At 46.0% G+C, this 19,924-nt stretch overlaps 1 protein-coding gene across 3 annotated transcripts in view; it reads right to left on the bottom strand.

The window, feature by feature from the left end:
• The window catches only part of eda (ectodysplasin A), a 229,341-nt gene that overhangs the window by 70,482 nt on the left and 138,935 nt on the right, over window positions 1-19,924 (bottom strand). For 2 of the 3 annotated variants that reach the window (XM_078211878.1, XM_078211879.1), the window contains exon 2: window positions 9,955-10,093. In XM_078211878.1, the coding sequence (XP_078068004.1) occupies window positions 9,955-10,093 (139 nt within the window). The remainder of the gene's footprint in view (window positions 1-9,954; window positions 10,094-19,924) is intronic. The other variant, XM_078211880.1, reaches the window with a different exon arrangement.

The following is a 19,924-nucleotide window of genomic DNA, read 5'->3' as shown; positions in this document are numbered from 1 at the left end:
TTCACAACAATCCCCACTCTACCATTACCACCAAGCCGGGGTGTGGGGGGGGGGCAGGTCAACCCAGGTTCAATGAAGAGCTTAGGAGGGCCTGCTAGGAGCAACAAGCAGGCACACCTAATACTGAGGTATCACCCTGGTGAAATGACAAAACAGGATTACCTGCATGCCAAACAGCATAAGCAGAAAGCGACAGAAAGAGCAAAGCCTCGAACATCTCCTTTAAACTTTGGCTCTCACACCGTAAACTTATGCCCCTTAGTAATTGACTCTTCCACCCTGGGAAAAAGCTTCTGACTATCCACTCTGTCCATGCCTCTCATAATCTTGTAGACTTCTATCAGGTCTCCCCTCAATCTCTGTCGCTCCAGTGAGAACAAACCAAATTTCTCCAACCTCTCCTCATAGCTAATGCCCTCCATACCAGGCAACATCCTGGTAAATCTTTTCTGTACCCTCTCCAAAGCCTCCACATCCTTCTGGTAGTGTGGCGACCAGAATTGAACACTATATTCCAACTGCAGCCTCACTAAGGTTCTATAAAGTGTCAACATGACTTGCCAATTTTTAAACTCAATACCCTGGCCGATGAAGGCAAGCGTGCCGTATGCCTTCTTGACTACCTTCTCCACCTGCATTGCCACTTTCAGTGACCTGTGTAACTATACACCCAGATCCCTTTGCCTATCAATACTCCTAAGGGTTCTGCCATTTACTGCATATTTCCTACCTGTATTAGACCTTCCAAAATGTATTACCTCACATTTGTCCGGATTAAACTCCATCTGCCATCTCTCTGTCCAAGTCTCCAACTGATCTATATCCTGCTGTATCCTCTGATGGTCCTCATCGCTATCCACAAATCCACCAGCCTTTGTATCGTCCGCAAACTTACTAATTAATCTAGTTACATTTTCCTCTAAATCATTTATATATTTTACAAACAGCAAAGGTCCCAGCACTGGTCCCTGAGGAACACCACTCGTCACAGCCCTCCATTCAGAAACGCACCCTTCCACTGCTACCTTCTGCCTTCTTTGACCGAGTAAAAAGTCTAGCAACACCAGGTTAAAGTCCAACTTTGTTTGCACTTTAACCTGGTGTTGTTAGACTTCTTACTGTGTTTACCCTAGTCCAACGTCGGCATTTCCACATCATGACTTCTTTGACCGAGCCAGGTTTGTATCCACTTTGCCAGCTCACCTCTGATCCCATGTGACTTCACCTTCTGCACCAGTCTGCCATGAGGGACCTTGTCAAAGGCCTTACTGAAGTCCACGTAGACAACATCCACTGCCCTACCCTCATCAATCATCTTCGTCACTTCCTCGAAAAATCCTGTCCACAATCTACAAAGCACAAGTCAGGAATGTGATAGAACAATTTCCCCTTGCCTGGATGAGTACAACTTCAACAAAAGTCAAGAAGCTCAATACCATCCAGGACAAAGCAACCCTGCTTGACTGGAACCCCATCCACAAACATTCATTCCCTCCACCAAAACCGCTCAGTGACAGCAGTGTGAACCATCTACAAGATACACTGCAGCAACTGGGAGAACGTGCAGACTCCACACAGATAGTGACCCAAGCCGGGAATCGAACCCAGGTCCCTGGCGCGGTGTGGCAGCAGTGCTAACCACTGTGTCACCGTGATGCCCTTAGTGATAGCTTAGCCTGTGACAGCCACAGCCCACGCGTGAATTAAACAAAAATGTTTTCCATCCTAAGCAAGTTAATTAAGTGGAGTAGAACCTACATTGGAATAATCCTATTTACTGTGTGGATGAGATGGGTTTGATGGGAAAACCTTGCCTTTGCTAATTCAACATTTAATATTAATGCTATAACTTATTACTTTTAATAAGTGACACAAAACCTGACTGGTCGTCAAGGAATAGACTTTAGACTCAGTGAATAGGAGATTGGACGATAATCACAGTGAAGAATTTGCTACCTGCATACCACAGAACCTGACCTTAAATCATTTTGTGAGGTTCAAGCACCTTCTCATCCTTGACTGTGCCTTCAGGTGAGTACCCACCCAGGAAAGGATCAAGAAATTATATGAGGTGGGCTGCAGCTCACATTTGACAGGGTTTGGCTGCTCAAGTGGCCACAATTGGGGGCAAATATTGTTGAACCATTAATGGGCTAAAGTAATTTTACCACCTTTGCAAAGACCGCTGCAGGGTGTTGGGGTGAATGAGAGGCAGGCAAATCCAGTGTTTGATAAAGTTAATAGCAACTAGGATAATAACTGACCTCCTGTTCAATCGTGGGTGAAGTGAAAATGCCTCTCTGTCAGGTGAATGTGAGGAGGTTTGCTTTGTTTGGCACCCCCTTAAGCCCCTTTGGTTCCTTGACAGAAGTTTTCAAAAGGGTCAATGCAAATAACGGAAGCTGGGAATAAATGCGAGAGGAGACTTGTGGAATCGAGCAAGGCAACAATAACATTTGCCATATAAACAGTCCAAGATAATAGGCTGTAGAGGGGTTACCTGTCCAGCATCTTTCCTTTTCTTTCTGGCTTATACAAGTCTACATGTAATTTCACAGCTCTTCTACTGTGATGCATCACAGCAAGGCACAGATTAAACCTGCAACTTACAACCCCAAATCTGGAAAATGCAGAAACCCCTTGGAACAAACATCAATTCTTGATATCTGGTTACTTGCTGATGATAAGCACCTGCCTCATCACCATCTCTGTTTTACTTCCACTTGCAAAATCTCTGGAGTCCTTCTCTGCTCGCACACAATGCAAGGGCCCTGTTGTGGGAAAAGTACCACTCGGAGTCAGACTTCAAGATTCAACACACAGTTTTATCGGACAAAGCTTTGGGAGAAGCACTGGGCTCTCCGCAGTGCGCGCAGTCACCTTCTCGACTTTACAATGGCAGTTGAGCATCTTTATACTTTTCAAATAATAGACAAGTACGGACATTAGCCGTTAGCACATCGTTATACAAATAATAGACAAGGACGGACATCGACAGTTAGCACATCGTTATACAAATAATAGACAAGGACGGACATCGACAGTTAGCACATCATTACACATAGAGTAGATACATTTATGCATTTATGTCCCCCATCAAGGATTGATCTCATTTTCAAAACTCTTTGTTTTGGGTCCTGCTTTTATCTAAAGCTAAGGTGCCTCCAGGTCTGATCTGTTTCCTACAGCAATTTAAACACTAACAGGTTTTAACTCTTTATGTAATGTCTGTGCCCAAGTCAGTGCACCTTAATGTCTTTCCCAGAGTCCATTCTGTGCCAGGTAACCATTTTGTGTCCTTTAATTTTGAGTTTACTCCAACAGGACCAAATCCAAAATGGGGAAAAAGTTCAGAAACCACAATTCCCTGACGCTCTGGAAGAAGGCAAACAGGCATTATTGCACAAAAAAACAAGTGGTCGGGGGAATTGAAGCTCCTGCAAAGCTCAGTGCAGTACTATTTTCCTGGGACCTCTTGGGTTTCTGATCTGAACCATAACACTATCCAGCCTCTCCTTATAACGTGTCTCACTTTGTGCAAATAAAAGTTGTGGCTATGGGTGCCTGCAAGGGCCCAGTTATGCCTGTCTTTTTGTGAGTTGTGGAATATTCCTTGTTCCAGTCCTCCTCAGGCCCCCTTCCATAACTCTTCATCAATTACATCGACGACAGTATCGCTGCTACTTCATGCTCTCATCTAGACCCAGAGAAATTTATAGATTTTGCTTCCAATTTCCACACGCTCTCACCTTCACATTGTTAATCTGTAACATCTCCCTTTCCTTCCTTAATCCCTGTGTCTCCAATTTTGGTGATGGGTTAACCACCAATATCCATTAAAAATCCACTGTGAAGGTACAGATCAGAAACCCCAAAGTATGTTGTGAAGCCTGACTAGACCCCAATAGTTTTTCTATTTTGATTTGATTTGATTCATTATTGTCACGTGTATTAGTATACAGTGAAAAGTATCGTTTCTTGCATGCTACAGAGAAAAAGCATATCCTTCATAGAGAAGGAAACGAGTGAGTGCAGAATGTAGTGTTACAGTCATAGCACGAAGTAGAAAGTAGACGAAGTAGAAAGGGTCAAGAGCTTCAGGTTTTTAGGTGTCCAGATCACCAACAACCTGTACTGGTCCCTCCCCATGCCGACACTATAGTTAAGAAAGCCCACCAACGCCTCTACTTTCTCAGAAGACTAAGGAAATTTGGCGTGTCAGCTATGACTCTCACCAACTTTTACAGATGCACCATAGAAAGCATTCTTTCTGGTTGTATCACAGCTTGGTATGGCTCCTGCTCTGCCCAAGACCGCAAGGAACTACAAAAGGTCGTGAACGTAGCCCAATCCATCACTCAAACCAGCCTCCCATCCATTGACTCTGTCTACACTTCCCATTGCCTCGGCAAAGCAGCCAGCATAATTAAGGACGCCACGCACCCCAGACACACTCTCTTCCACCTTCTACCTTCAGGAAAAAGATACAAAAGTCTGAGGTCACGTACCAACCATCTCAAGAATAGCTTCTTCCCTGCTGCTGTCAGACTTTTGAATGGACTTACCTTGCATTAAGTTGATCTTTCCCTGCACCCCAGCTATGACTGTAACACTACATTCTGCACTCTCTTGTTTCCTTCTCTATGAACGGTATGCTTTGTCTGTATAGCACGCAAGAAACAATACCTTTCGCTGTATGTTAATACATGTTTACCAGGATGTTGCCTGGTATGGAAGGGCTTAGTTATGAGGAGAGATTGGGGAAACTGGGGTTGTTCTCACTGGAAAGACGGAGGATGAGGGGTGACCTAATAGAGGTGTATAAAATTATGAAAGGCATAGATAGGGTGAACGGTGGGAAGCTTTTTCCCAGGTCGGTGGTGACCTTCATGAGGAGTCATAGGTTCAAGGTGAAGGGGGGGAGGTTTAACACGGATATCAGAAGGACGTATTTTACACAGAGGGTGGTGGGGGCCTGGAATGCGCTGCCGGGCATGTTGGTGGAGGCGGACACACTGGGAACGTTTAAGACTTATCTAGATAGCCACATGAACGGAGTGGGAATGGAGGGATACAGAAGAATGGTCTAGTTTGGACCAGGGAGCGGCGCGGGCTTGGAGGGCCGAAGGGCCTGTCCCTGTGCTGTATTGTTCTTTGTTCTATGTGACAATAATAAATCAAATCAAATCAAATATCAGAGAAAGATCAACTTAATGCGAGGTAGGTACATTCTAAAGTCTGACAGCAGCAGGGAAGAAGCTGTTCTTGAGTTGGTTGGTATGTGACCTCAGCTTGTGTATCTTTTTCCTGACAGAAGAAGGTGGAAGAGAGTAGGTCCGGGGTGTTTGGGGTCCTTAATTATACTGGCTGCTTTGCCGATTATTGGTATTAATGCCAATTTTGCTGATTTTGACATTAGTGTGAGGGTGAAATGTTTCGCTCCCAGGTGTGAGTCTATTGACACGCTCCCTGCCTGAAAACCTGCCGCCCGAACATCCAGTGCGCTGCAGCATAAATGGCCATATATTTAGGATGGCCAAATGATTGTTTCAGTGTCTAAGTCAACCTAAATACATGATTTTACATTTAGCACATTCCAGAACCTTTCAATGAGAAAATGTATAATTTGTAATGTCATGGGCCCAATTTCATGCAGAAGCAAAAGCAATTTTTCTCTGACCTTTCAAGACAAAGCAGGAAAAAGAGAGCCAAGTTCAGAGTAAAGCATGCTCAATCAGCGATAGAAAGGTTCTGACAGCAAATAGTTTTGGAGGTTAGACGCAGACGAGGTCTCCCAGCCAATATCTTGTCCAAGAATGGATTCGCCGTTTTGGAAGAATTCCTCACAAATGGAAGCAGCATGATATTGGAAGCATTGGAGCTTTTCAGAAAATTTGGAATTATTGGGAAGAAAATTGGTCTTCACCCCCCCGCCCCCAGGGAAATCATTTGATTTTAAGGCAACATATCCACAGAAGTTTCAGCCACTTTCTCAACTCGATAGAATCAAAATTGCATGTCTGTGATACTCAAATGTCAAGTTAAGGAGACACCGTGTGGACAGAATAACTAACAGCACATGACAGAACCAAATCTCACTTGCTTATACATTCGGTTCAGAAAATCCAGTTTAACTCTTGACTGACAGGCGGAACCTAAGGAGTGAATTTTATGCGTCCCGGTGGGCACGTTTCCGTGGACGTGGTGGGTTGGAGGGTGGCATACTTGAGGGGGGGGGACATGTCTAATGGCATGGGCACCCATCGTTACTTCCTCCTACAATAGGAAGGACCAGGAGATTTGGAGGGGGAGTTGTGCGCATGGGCGGGCAAGTGCCCTAGAATCACTAGGTCCTGGCCTTCCAGGTTGGTTTGGGATGGTACCTCTATATAGAAATTAGAAACAGGAGTAGGCCATTCAGCCCTCAGAGCCTGCTCCACCATTCATTATGATCATGGCTGATCATCAAATTCATTATGATGATGACTGATCATCAAATTCAATATCCTGATCCCCCTCCCCCCTCCATATCGCCTGATCCCTTTAGCTGCAAGAGCTATATCTAACTTCTTCTTGAAATCACACAACGTTTTGGCCTCAACTACTTTCTATGGTAATGAATTCCACACATTCACCACCCTCTAGGTGAAGAAATTTCTCCTCACCCCAGTTCTAAAAGAGATTTAGTAACAATTCTGTCCCCCCCATTCAAAGGGCAGCCAGAGTGTGACAGTGATAGACTTCACCAGGAGGGAGCCTGAAACTTTTATCTTGAATTCATTTCTTTTCTTGCTTTGCTGGCACATGAACGCGATTGGATTGTGGTAACTATTCCCCAACCTCTCTATCTTCAGAAAGCATACTTGTCCTGTGTGGTTATCAGATCAAGCATTCAATTCCTTCTTTTTGGCCATGTACGTACTGCTTAAGGAAGCAGTCTTGGATGCATTGTAGAAAGCTCTTGCCGTGACATTAGGCTGAATCACAGTGAACAAGCTGCGAGCTGAATAGTGCAAAACTGACCTTGATTTATTTTGTGAGGTTTAACAGATTTAATGACCTGAATTTTGCGCCACGGGGAGTGCGTGCTCGGGTGGTTCTGGAACCGGACACAAAATGTGCCTCTGGCCGCAGTGAGCCCCAAAATGCCATTTCGCACTGGCTGCCCAATTCACAGGCAACAAACATGAAATACGTGCTGGGAAAGGTTCAGCGCTGCTGAGGGGGCAGGAAGAGGGCAGGCACCAAGGAAAGGTATTAGCTATGAGGAGAGGTTGGATAAACTCGGTTTGTTCTCACTGGAACGAGGGGTGATCTGATGGAGGTTTACAAGATTATGAGTGGCATGGACAGAGTGGATAGCCAGATGCTCTTTCCTGCGGTAGAAAAGTCCAAGTACTCAGAGACATAGGTTTAAGATGCATGGGGAAAAGTTTAGAGGAGATGTGCGAGGCAAGTTTTTTACACAGAGGGTGGTGAATGTCTGGAACGCGCTGCCCGGGGAGGTGGTGGGAGCAGGTATGGTAGCGGCATTTAAGGGGCAACTAGACAAATACATGGGATGGGAATGGAAGGATACGGACTCTGTAAGTGCATACGGTTTTAGTTTAGGCAGGCATCATGATCGGCGCAGGCTTGGAGGGCCGAAGGACCTGTTCCTGTGCTGTACTGTTCTTTGAAAGGGAGAGTGCATGCTGCCATTTCTGATGGGCTCCCTCAAGGTGGGCAACTGCTGAGGAGCTGTCTCAAGGAACTGCAGACCAGCACAAATTAAATGTGGTGAAAAAACACAGCGCACTGTGTCAAGGCAGCACGTTCGAACGCCTGACAGAAGAACTCAGGCATCTTTTGTAATTCTATTTCACCCCGCACACTTCATCCCGCCTTAGATCGGGGTTGTAGCGAAACCGGGAAGGTCACCAGACCAATTGGCCCACCTGCCAACCTTAAAGACGGACGGACCACATATAATTGCTTTTAACTGCTCCCTCAATGGGCTTAATTACTCACTTAATTATTCTCGCCGCACTTCCAACTCCCATTCGCACCCATTGACTCAAATATCTCCCGACGATGACATTGGGGCATTTCACTTCCGGGTCGGCCACACGCCTCCCCAGAGCAAATTCCGGCCAATAGTTTACGCACACTCCCACCCTTACTTGTGAATTTGGAACAAAGAGCCAGCCATGTGCAGAAAGCCCTGGAAAAACACAAAAGAGTGGGAGTTTCTGCACCCTTTGTATTGTGGCAGAGATGACCTGCCATTGGCCGGTGGCGGGATCTTTCAGTCCCACTGTTGCCAGCGGGGTTTCTCATGGTTCGCACTCTCCCCCCCCCCCCCCCCCCCCCCCCTGCTGGTGAACCCACACCGGGGGTGTCAGCATCAACAGGACTGGAAGATCCTGCTGGCAGAAAGGGCCAGAAAATCCAACCCAAACAGTCTTAAAAAAACTGATCAGAATCAAATGAGCAAATCTTAAAACAGTCCTTGACTTATGACTGCCAGAGAAGTTAGAGGTTGTTGGAAATTAGATGAGCTTGAAATGGTGCAGGAGTTCCAACTACTCCAGAAACAACCCATCCATGATGCCTGACAACAGTAGAACTTGGTCAACTTCTGTTAATTGGAATTCACAATGAAACAAGAGAAAGGTTGCCTCAACAGGGGAAGAACCTCCAGTGTCACAAAGGGGTAATGACTCTGTTGCCTTGACACTCAGTTCCTTCATTTGAGGTCATAGGTGCTTGTGCAAATTAGAATCCATACAATCCCTACAGTGCAGAAGGAGGCCATTAGTCCCATTGAGCCTGCACCAACAAGAATCCCACTCGGTCCTGTCCCTGTAGCCCCATGTATTTACCCTGCCAATCTCCCTGACAGTTTAGCATGGCCAATCAACCTAAACTACGCAGCTTTGGACTGTGGGAGGAAATGGGAGCACTCGGAGGAAACCCAAGCAGTCACGGGGAGAATGTGCAAACTCCATGCAGACAGTCACCCGAGGCCGGAATCGAACCTGGGTTCCTGGCGCTGTGAGGCAGCAGTGCTAACCACTGTACCGCCCAACTTTTAAATCATTAAATGCAACTTTTGATTAGCCACATGACAGAGTGGTCAGAGTCTTTCTGGCTGCCTCTTGTCCAGGTGCATGAATCACTCATACATCTGTGTCACTACAATGGGTTTGTGAGCTGGGAATGCTTTCCTACAAGTGGCTGTTGAACAGAGATCATGTATCATTCAGATAGAGAACTTGGTAAGTATCTACGGAGGACAAATACAAAAGGTTCTGGAGAAAGGGAAAGAAAATGACATTAAAGCAAATAGCTCCATTTGACATGCCAAGAGATTGGATTATGCAATTCTGTCCATCGTCATTAAGGGTGGCACGGTGGTTAGCACTGCTGCCTCACAGCGCCAGGGACCCACGTTCGATTCCCGGTTTGAGTCACTGTCTGTGCAGAGTTTGCACGTTCTCCCCGTGTCTGTGTGGGTTTCCTCCGGGTGCTCCGGTTTCCTCCCACAGTCTGGAAGATGTGCTGGTTAGGTGCATTGGCCGTGCTAAATTCTCCCTCAGTGTATCCAAACAGGCGCCGGAGTGTGGCGACTGGGGGATTTTCACAGTAACTTCATTGCAGTGTTAATGTAAGCCTACCTGTGACATTAATAAATAAACTTTAAACATGCACTGAAGACATAAACAAGGGTTCTTGCTGATAACGTGGATTGGGAAAGACAATGGTTTAAAGTAAATGCTTCACCAAATGGCTTGTTTTTTAAAAATTTGGTATTTAATGAATCCGTATTAAAACACAACAAAACGTATATTCAATATTTGTCATCTAATGTTTAATTAGAAGCTCATTGGGAAAGAATTCAAAGTCTTTAGGCAGCTCATAGGTTACAGCTTTACTTTAAAACAACATCCATACCTGTACCCATGTTCTCACCTCTATCCCCTTTAACTGTTTGTTCACCTCTTTCTCCTGGTTCTTTGTTTTGGCTCCTCTTTGTCCGATGTAACACTCCTGCTCGATCTTCATGAATGGGCGCTTGGCGCTCTGTGGTGAAGTGATTTAACATGTGCATCTGGGGAAACAAGAGTCGGAGCAACGTCATCAGTACAATGTTGGAAACCTGGTTTTGCAGATCTTTCGCCAAAAGCGAGTGTGATTGGTCCTTTCTACCACTGACTTGGCAAACATCTCTGAGCCATTATGCTTCCAACTGGATCTCAACTGTCTGAAACTCATAACTACTAGCATAATAAGTATTGGCAACTATCGAGTGCCAAGAGATACTACTCTACTGCACTCTGCAATTATTCCTATTCTGAGCCCCTCTCACTTGTTTCAAAAGATATCTTGACTTCCAAGAATCTTACATAACAGTCCACTCTACTCCAAGCTGCAAGACACCTAATCCTCTTGTCACAAAGAAAATCCTCACTTGCCTAATCTTCACAGACAAAGCTCAACCAGCTCCTTTTGTTCCTCGTTGGAGATTTTCAATTGTCCCGTACTAAAATAAGGCCACAACTTGTGGATCTTCAAGACCTTAACTTCATTCTCCCCAATAAGGGGATTAGAGGCCAATTACCAATTAGGAGCAACACGGTGGCACAGTAGTTAGCACTGCTGCCTCACAGCGCCAGGGACCCGGGTTCGATTCCTGACTTGGGTCACTGGCTGTGTGGAGTTTTCACATTCTCCCGTGTCTGCATGGGTTTCCTCCCACAGTCCAAAGATGTGCGGGTTAGGTGGATTGGCCAAGTTAAATTGCCCCTTATTGTTAGGCGGACTAGCCAGGGTAAATGCATGGGGTTGTGGGGATAGTGCCTGGATGGGATTGTGGTCGATGCAGACCCGATGGGCCGAATGGCCTCCTTCTGCACTGTAGGATTCTATAAATTCTCGATCAGCTTTTCTCAATCTGTCCAGGCCACTGTAGTTGAGGAGGGTGAGGGTGGGGGTGGATTTTAACCCGTGCCTGCCATCAGCAGCAACATGGGTGGGAAATCCAGGGAGACCCGGGAAGAGCAATTCTCTCCTGAGAGATTGTGTTTTCTGATGTTCTCCGCCCCTAGTGATGTCACGAGGTTCAGGCCCACAAAGGGAGGGAACCTCATTAAATAGATTTTCATGAATTTATGTTTTTCTAATGCCCCCCCCCCCCCCACCCCACCCCTCCCCCACCACCACAAGAATGGCAGGCCAGTGACTGTCAGCAGCTCCCCCCTTCCTGATGCCAGGCTCCTTGATCAGGCTCTTTGAATGATGAATCCCCCAAGCACATACCTGTAAACCAGGAGTTTTAGAGTTTCCCCCATGGCAAAGGTCCTGCTTGTTGTTGGATGCGTGAGATGCTCACTTAAGGGCCTCAATTGGGGTAGAGGCAGGGAGGTGGTGGGGTCCCCTCCTGCCTTACTGAAGCCCCACCTCCCAACTCATTTTGTGGGAGAGCATTAAATTCCGCCCCTTCTGACTGACCACTTCACACCTGCCTGGTCTTTGAGACACTTCACCTTCCTGGGTAGTGTGAGGTAGACTGGCAGCTTGAGGCCCATGAATGAGGTTGCGTAATATACAGCAAGCAAGGATCTGATCCAGGTGGCTATTATTGCACTGGATGGCAACACTGGGGCAATAGAATTGACCTGCGTGGTTTGAATCTAAACAATTGCTTGGCTGTTCACAGCTCCCTGGGTGCATTCTTTATGATGTGGAGATGCCGGCGTTGGACTGGGGTAAGCACAGTAAGAAGCCTCACAACACCAGGTTAAAGTCCAACAGGTTTATTTAGTATTTTTGTATATGGTATTTGCTACCAAATAAACCTGTTGGACTTTAACCTGGTGTTGCGAGACTTCTTACTGTGCATTCTTTATGGCAACCCCTCGACCAATCAGAGTCCACTCATCAACCAAGCAGCACTCTCTTCTCGTGCAGTATAAATTGTTGCTCCCTTTACAACTGGTAATCTTGTGAATTCTGTCCTGTCGAGTCCAAGGCGAGAAGCCTTTGAAAAGGAGACTGTGAAATAAGTTAAGTGCCCATGGTGTTAAGGGTAAGATCCTGGCATGGATAGAGGATTGGCTGACTGGCAGAAGGCAGAGAGTGGGGATAAAGAGGTCTTTTTCAGGATGGCAGCCGGTGACTAGTGGTGTGCCTCAGGGGTCGGTGCTGGGACCACGACTTTTCACAATGTACATTAATGATTTGGAGGAAGGGACTGAAGGCACTGTTGCTGTTTGCAGATGATACAAAGATATGTAGAGGGACAGGTAGTATTGAGGAAGCAGGGGGGCTACAGAAGGACTTGGACAGGTTGGGAGAGTGGGCAAAGTAGTGGCAGATGGAATACAATGTGGAAAAGTTTGAGGTTTGGAAGGAGGAATGGAGGCATAGACTATTTTCTAAATGGGAAAATGCTTAGGAAATCAGAAACACAAAGGGACTTGGGAGTCCTTGTTCAAGATTCTCTTAAGGTTAACGTGCAGAGTCAGTCAGCAGTTAGGAAGGCAAATGCAATGTTAGCATTCATGTCGAGAGGGCTAGAATACAAGAGCAGGGATATACTTCTGAGACTCTGGTCAGACCTCATTTGGAGTATTGTGAGCAGTTTTGGGCCCCGTATCTAAGGAAGGATGTGCTGCCCTTGGAAAAGATCCAGAGGAGGTTCACAAGAATGATCCCTGGAATAATGAGCTTGTCGTATGAGGAACGGTTGAGGAATCTGGGTCTGTACTTGTTGGTGTTTAAAAGGATGAGGGGGGAATCTTATTGAAACTTACAGGATACTGCGAGGCTTGGATAGAGTGGACGTGGAGAGGATGTTTCCACTAGTAGGAAAAACTAGAACCAGAGAGCACAACCTCAGGCTAAAGGGGTGATCCCTTAAGACAGAGCTGAGTAGGAATTTCTTCAGCCAGAGAGTGGTGAATCTGTGGAACTCTTTGCCGCAGAAGGCTGTGGAGGCCAGGTCATTGAGTGTCTTTAAGACAGAAATAGATAGGTTCTTGATTAATAAGGGGATCAGGGGTTATGTTGAAAAGGCAGGAGAATGGGGATGAGAAAAATATCAGCCATGATTGAATGGCGGAGCAGAATCGATGGGCTGAGTGGCCTAATTCTACTCCTATGTCTTATGGTCTCATGTCTTTTTCAGCAATACTCAAGTTTTGTACGACCGCACCACTATTTGTTGCATATTTGAACCCTCAGTCCTCTGATTCTGCAAAGAAACTTCCACAACATGTCACCAATGACACTTTATAACATCCCAACCAACACCCAGGTTGAAAAGTGTTAATTCAGCACAATAAATCAAGCAGCTCTAGCTATGTGTAAAACAGCCACCCACTGCCGTAACCTTTTGAGCCAACAGGCTTGATTAGCAACCTTCTTCACACAGCCTGGACGTGAAATCATGAGTCACAAGATGGATTTTAACGTGATCCAGTTTCAGATGTTTAATTCTCAACAGACTATGCTGTTGTCAACGTACACAGATGATCCTGGAAGGTGACATGCCCCATCGACAAACTGAGGGTTAAGCAATGGCACTGACGCACTAACTCAATTGTGCATCTTACCAAGCCTGTAAGATCAGCTTAATGCACAGAGCAAGGTTGGAAATATTGAGGTAAAAGACAGATGGTGTGAAGGCCCACCAGTGGTTGAGAATATACTTGATACCCAGAAAAATGGTCACGGTTGTCAGGAGCAATTATCTCCTCGTGTCTGCGTGGGTTTCCTCCGGGTGCTCCGGTTTCCTCCCACAGTCCAAAGATGTGCGGGTTAGGTTGATTGGCCCGGTTAAAAATTGCCCCTTAGAGTCCTGGGATGTGTAGGTTAGAGGGATTAGCGGGTAAATATGTGGGGGTAGGGCCTGGGTGGGATTGTGGTCGGTGCAGACTCGATGGGCCGAATGGCCTCCTTCTGCTCTGTAGGGTTTCTATGATTCTATGATTCTAAAAAGTGGCACATGTGGTCTTTTAGGAACATGGCTAATGTGATAAGTAAAGGGTCCAAGTAAAGTAAAATGCTTAAAACAAAATAGATCTTAACAAACTAAATATCAATATTACTGTTGGAGTCAAGAAGACATTCCACACAGCTAATCAGTTGCGGAGGCTTCAAGTTGTGGATGTCACAATCACAATCAGTGGATGTCATCCAGCTCCCCAAGATGACTGGGCACAGTAAGAAGTCTCACCACACCAGGTTAAAGTCCAACAGGTTTATTTGGAATCATGAGCTTTCGGAGCGCTGCTCCTTCATCAGGCTAAAGCTCGTGATTCCAAATAAACCTGTTGGACTTTAACCTAGTGTTGTGAGACTTCTTACTGTGCCCACCCCAGTCCAATGCCGACACCTCCATATCAAGATGACTGGAGCACAGACAACACCGCAGGAGATAGGTAGGCAGCCAGAAAAACCCTCCTCCATGGACCAAGCTCATTCTGAACCTGTAAATTCCAATTTCAGTTGGGCCAAGATGCACTTGAGGTACTGCTAAGGATGTGAAAAGTACAAAGGCTGGTTTCAAAAATGTAGAAGGCACAAAGACGCGAGCCCAAATTTTTCACCCTTCTGGCGCACTCACTCGACGGGGCCGGGAGCGGGCGTGAAACACAAAGCAGGCCAATTAACGGGAGGCCAGCAAGAAGCACGCGCTGCGAAGGGAAGGTGGGAAGAGGGTGGGTGCAGAGAAAAGTGGGCTGGTGATTCCAATGTGCTCCCTCGGGGGGGGGGGACAACCACCATGGAGCTGTGGCAGCGAGCTTCAGACCTGTAAAAATAAATTGCGATGGAAAAACACTGCAAACAAGCAGCGTCCAGGCAGCACATTCAAACCCATACCTCAGAGACACACACCTTTTATAATTTTATTTCAGCCCTGACAGTTCATCCCCCTCTGGGTCCAGGTTGTAGTGAAAAAAGAGAAAGGCCGCCTGACTAATTGGCCCAACTGCCAACTGTAAAAGCAGATGGGCCACGTAAAATTGAGGTCAATTGGCCCCTTAATGGGGTAATTTGCCTGGCTGATTGTCGGATCTCGTGCGCATTTGCCCACCAAAGTATTGTTCGAGTGCACACTGAAGTTGGGACATGCGCGCCAATGTATTTTCACGTGATTTCAGCCACTTTCAGGTCAGGCGTGCGCTTGCCTGGGCACCGTATAATTCTGACCGTGAAATTCCAACCACACAGCAGTATGGTGTGAAATTTGTTGAAGAATTAGTGCAGACCCGATGGCTGAATGGTCTCCTTCTGCACTGTCGGGATTCTATGATTTTTGGGCAGAAATCGTCTCGAAGTGGAAGCTTATTGGGCAAGGGGCGGCATGGTAGCACAGTGGTTAGCACTGCTGCTTCACAGCTCCAGGGACCTGGGTTCGATTCCCGGTTCGGGTCACTGTCTGTGTGGAGTTTGCACATTCTCCTCGTGTCTGCGTGGGTTTCCTCCGGGTGCTCCGGTTTCCTCCCACAGTCCAAAGATGTGCGGGTTAGGTTGATTGGCCATGCTAAAATTGCCCCTTAGTGTCCTGGGATGCGTAGATTAGCGGGTACACTATGTAGGGATATGGGGGGAGGGCCTGGGTCGGATTGTGGTCGGTGCAGACTCGATGGGCCGAATGGCCTCTTTCTGTACTGTAGGGTTTCTATGATTTCTATGAAGGGCAAAAGGATATTAGGGACCAACAGTTTAGCATCTTAACCACTGAAATTTAAGGATTGAGGACAAATAGAATAATTAAGAAGGCAAGTGAGTCTAGTACAGAAAGAGATCAAAAAGAGAGAGGAAGGAAAATTGGATGAAGTGAGAGAAAAAAGAAACAAAAGCGAACATTTCAGAAATTGGTATGTTTAAAATTGTGGACCACAATTTTCTGCAAGCAGGAATGAGATTGTACAGTGTGAAATGTTCTGTTTCTATGGAAGAAAGATCTATGCCATAATATGTGGGAAGATGGAGACCCAGGGCAATGCTCTGGGGACCCAGGTCCAAGTCCCACCACGGCAGATGGTGAAATTTGAATTCAATATTTTAAAAATCTAAAATTAAGAATCTACTGATGGCCATGAAACCATTGCCGATTGTCGGAAAAACCCATCTGATTCAGTAATGTCCTTTAGGGAAGGAAATCTGCCGCCCTTACTGAGTCTGACCTACATGTGACTCCAGATCTATGACAATGTGGTTGGCTCTTAAAAAATGCCCTCTGAACAAGAAGCAATTAGGAATGGGCAATAAATGCTGGCCTAGCCGTCGATGCCCACATCCCATGAATTTTTTTTTAAAAAATGAGCGTATTGTTAAAATGGTTCTTGCCCTGTTTAAGACAGTTTGACTGTCCCAATAATTTGCAAATCCAGAATGTTCTTTTAAATCGGGTGTCAAATAATCAAGGCCTAAATAGACAGTGTTTGGGGAAGTGGAACTGTGGCCAAAGATCAAGTATCATTGTGTTGGATGGCAAAGCAAGAGTGCCAGGTGATCCATTCCTGCTCCCATTACTTATGAAACTAACAAATTACTAAATTGATGCAGAGACCAGAATTTTACCGCCTCGCCCACCCCGGAATCAGGGCGAGTGAGGTTCGCAGAACGGCATTCTCTGTTGGCCTTGGGCGGGATCTTACGAGCCTCGGGCGGACCAGGTGGTAAAATTCCGGCAAGTGTCACTGTGCCACAGCTAAAGGAAAGTCTTTAAATGATGTGGCCTTAATTGACTGAATTGATGGGCGAGATTCTCTGGCCTCCGAGTCGTGTGTTTCCCGTCGGCGGGAGGCGGTGCGTTGTTTGCTAGCGGCGGGATTCTCTGATCCTGCCGCTGTCAATGGGAATTCCCATTGACGTCACTCCACCGGCGGGAAGGTCCAGAGAATTCCAGCCGACATCTACACGTGATAATCCAGACTTGAAAATATCTCCTATTTCAGACAGAGTTCCCATTGTGATCTATCCTTATGGTACCATTGTTTCCCATGAAAGTGACTAAAAGTAAAGTATATTTATTGGTCAGAAGTAAGGCTTACATTAACACTGCAATGAAGTTACTGTGAAATTCCTCTAGTCGCCACATTCCGGCACCTTTTAGGGTCAATGCACCTAACCAGCATGTCTTTTGGAATGTGGGAGGAAACCGGAGCACCCGGAGGAAACCCACGCAGACGTGGGGAGAATGTACAAACTCCACACAGACAGTGACCCAAACCAGGAATCGAATCCAGGTCCCTGATGCTGTGAAGCAGCAGTGCTAACCACTGTGTTACTGTGCCGCCTCACTTCCCCAATTTTCCACCAATGTTCTTGCTGCAGAGACCACTTTTGTTTTGGCAAAATCCCCTTCCAAAACTGCACTGATTCATAGGAACAACTCCCCGATGGGTGAAGAGCACTCTGGAACAGTTACTGAACCTGCAGCTGCTAGAGTGAGCAGGTTGGGAACTGGTAGGGAAGGGAGTGTAGGGCTCAGGGCTTGGTCCCAAACCCTAATTTGGAGAGGGGGATCCGATGGTGAGTGGAAGGGGAAGAAAGGGGGCCACGGCTGATCCAAGGGAAGCAGGTAAACCTGGGGGAGCTGCAGGCAAGGGGTAAGCATTCCTGCTCCTACTGACCCACAAATAATGGTGTTAGGGCACTTCACTATTCCCCAAAACTGTCCTCTCTCTTCTTTCTGGGGTCTAGGAACTTAAATGGCAGGGTTGTGGGGGGAGGCTCTCAGTTCATTAGAATATTTAAGGCCAAACCTTGGGATTGGGGTGGTTAAGTGTCCCATGTCCTCTGTTAAACCTGAGTTGGGGTTGAGATTGAGGTTATTTTAACTTTATATCACATCCAGCTTGGTTTGGGGTGGTTAAAATTCACTCAATTTTGGAGTTGCCTAAGCTGTTGAACACTGTGCCAACATTTTCTGTGCTACTTCATTTTTGTTCTCCTCTCATCTCACTGATCTAAGGTTGATCGTAAGCAGATTTAATTTCCTGCTGTGCAAGTACTTTCACTTGTAAACACCAATCCTTAAACTTTTTGTCACTTTGAAATGAACCACAACATGCTGAACACATTTGACTTTTTATGTTTCCCCCGCAAATATAAATTTGTTACACAGACGCACCCTCTGACCTATCCCTGTAACCCCACACATTTACCCTGCTAATCCTCCAGGTCGACACATCTTGTGACACTAAGGGACAATTTAGCATGGCCAATCCACGTAACCTATGCAGCTCTCCGGACTGTGGGAGGAACCTGGAGCACCCAGAGGCAAACTCACGCAGACACAAGGAGGACGTGACAACTTCACACAGCGACCCAAGGCTGGAATTGAACCTGGGTCCTTAGCACTACGAATCAGCAGTGCTAACCACTGTGCCATCGTGCCACTGATATAGGGAATAGGCAGGAAAGTGAGGTAAAGCCTAAGATCAGCCACGATAATAGTGACCGGCAGAGCAAGCTCGATGAGCTGTCTGGTCTTCTCCTGCTTCTGTTTTCTAAGTTTTTATGTTCTTGCAAATTTTACAATCTGAGCCAAGGTAAAGAGAAGTGGGAAAAATAAGAGTGAAAATTCTTCTGGTAAATGATCCAGGCGATACGGGCATCTTTCTTTGAATAAATATGATTAGCCGTATATTTTCATTGCTGCCTTTTCTGAATTTGAAGGTGGATTTTGCTGGCAAGTTTAAAGTTTAAAATTTATTTATTAGTGCAACAAGTTAGGCTTACATTGACACTGCAATGAAGTTACTGTGAAAATCCCCTAGTCGTCACACTCCCAGTGCCTGTTCAGGTACACCGAGGGAGAATTTAGCCAATGCACCGAACCAGCACGTCTTTGGACTGTGGGAGGAAACCGGAGCACCCGGAGGAAACCCACGCAGACACAGGGAGAAAGTGCAAACTCCACACAGACAGTGACCCAAGCCAGGAATTGAACCCGGGTCCCTGGCGCTGCGAGGCAGCAGTTACTAACCATTGTGCCACCGTGTTCTAAATCCATGTTCCAGTTCTAAATCCAGCGAAATACTCTCCAGTTGGGGAAAAAAAAACACACTTAAACACACTTCAACTTACAAGCAAGCACAAATCTTAATTTGTCATGGCAAATCATCAGATAGAAAACTACATAATTCAGGAAGGTTGTCCAAGGTGAGCACTTCATTTATTTTGATGCCAAAGCATCTCCTCTCAGAAGAATTCCTGAAAACCAGACAAGTTCAATACTGCAAGAGTGGCAGGCAGGACAGATTTGTGTGTGTGCATATGCATGAATGAGTGTGAGGGTTCCCATTGTGGAACACTCTACTCATGTTCACCTTGTGTGCATGAATGTGCAGAATGAGCCCCTTGGGTGAGCTGTAGAGCAACAGGAGAATAACAACACCCTAAGCGAAAAGAAAACACAGAAAGGGTAGGGGACAGTGGGTGAGAAATAATCTTTTAAAGAAATAAATGTATTGGCGTCAAAAACATTTATCAGTTTTGTAATGCGAATACTCTAATGTATGCGAAACGGTCAGTTAGGTTAAATAAATGGTCCAAATTATTAACTTAGCAGGGAAGCCCATTTTGGATTCCTCGTGATCATTTATGGCCTAGTCTCTCATTCATAAGGTTATTCCGTCAGCTGCTTGTCACATCAGTACAACTCTTTGGATAGTAGCTTTGTGGGCTTTTTTTCCAGCTGAGTGCTGACTGTAGCTGTCCAAACATAGTATTGTGCAGATCATTACTCCCAATACAAGACTGCTGTGTCTATTGCTCACTGGGACCCGATCCCAAACTACCCAGACGAATAAGTTCAAACACATTGCACAACTAGTTACCTCCCACAGAAGAACTGTAATGGTCACATCACGAGTGCCTAACATATTGTTCTTCAGGAAGAAAGATGGGTCTGCCCTTAAAT

This window comes from Mustelus asterias, chromosome 4, assembly GCF_964213995.1.
Source record: "Mustelus asterias chromosome 4, sMusAst1.hap1.1, whole genome shotgun sequence".
NCBI lineage: Eukaryota > Metazoa > Chordata > Chondrichthyes > Carcharhiniformes > Triakidae > Mustelus > Mustelus asterias.
Note: the sequence above shows the minus strand (reverse complement) of the source record. Positions and strands in the feature narration are given on the sequence as shown.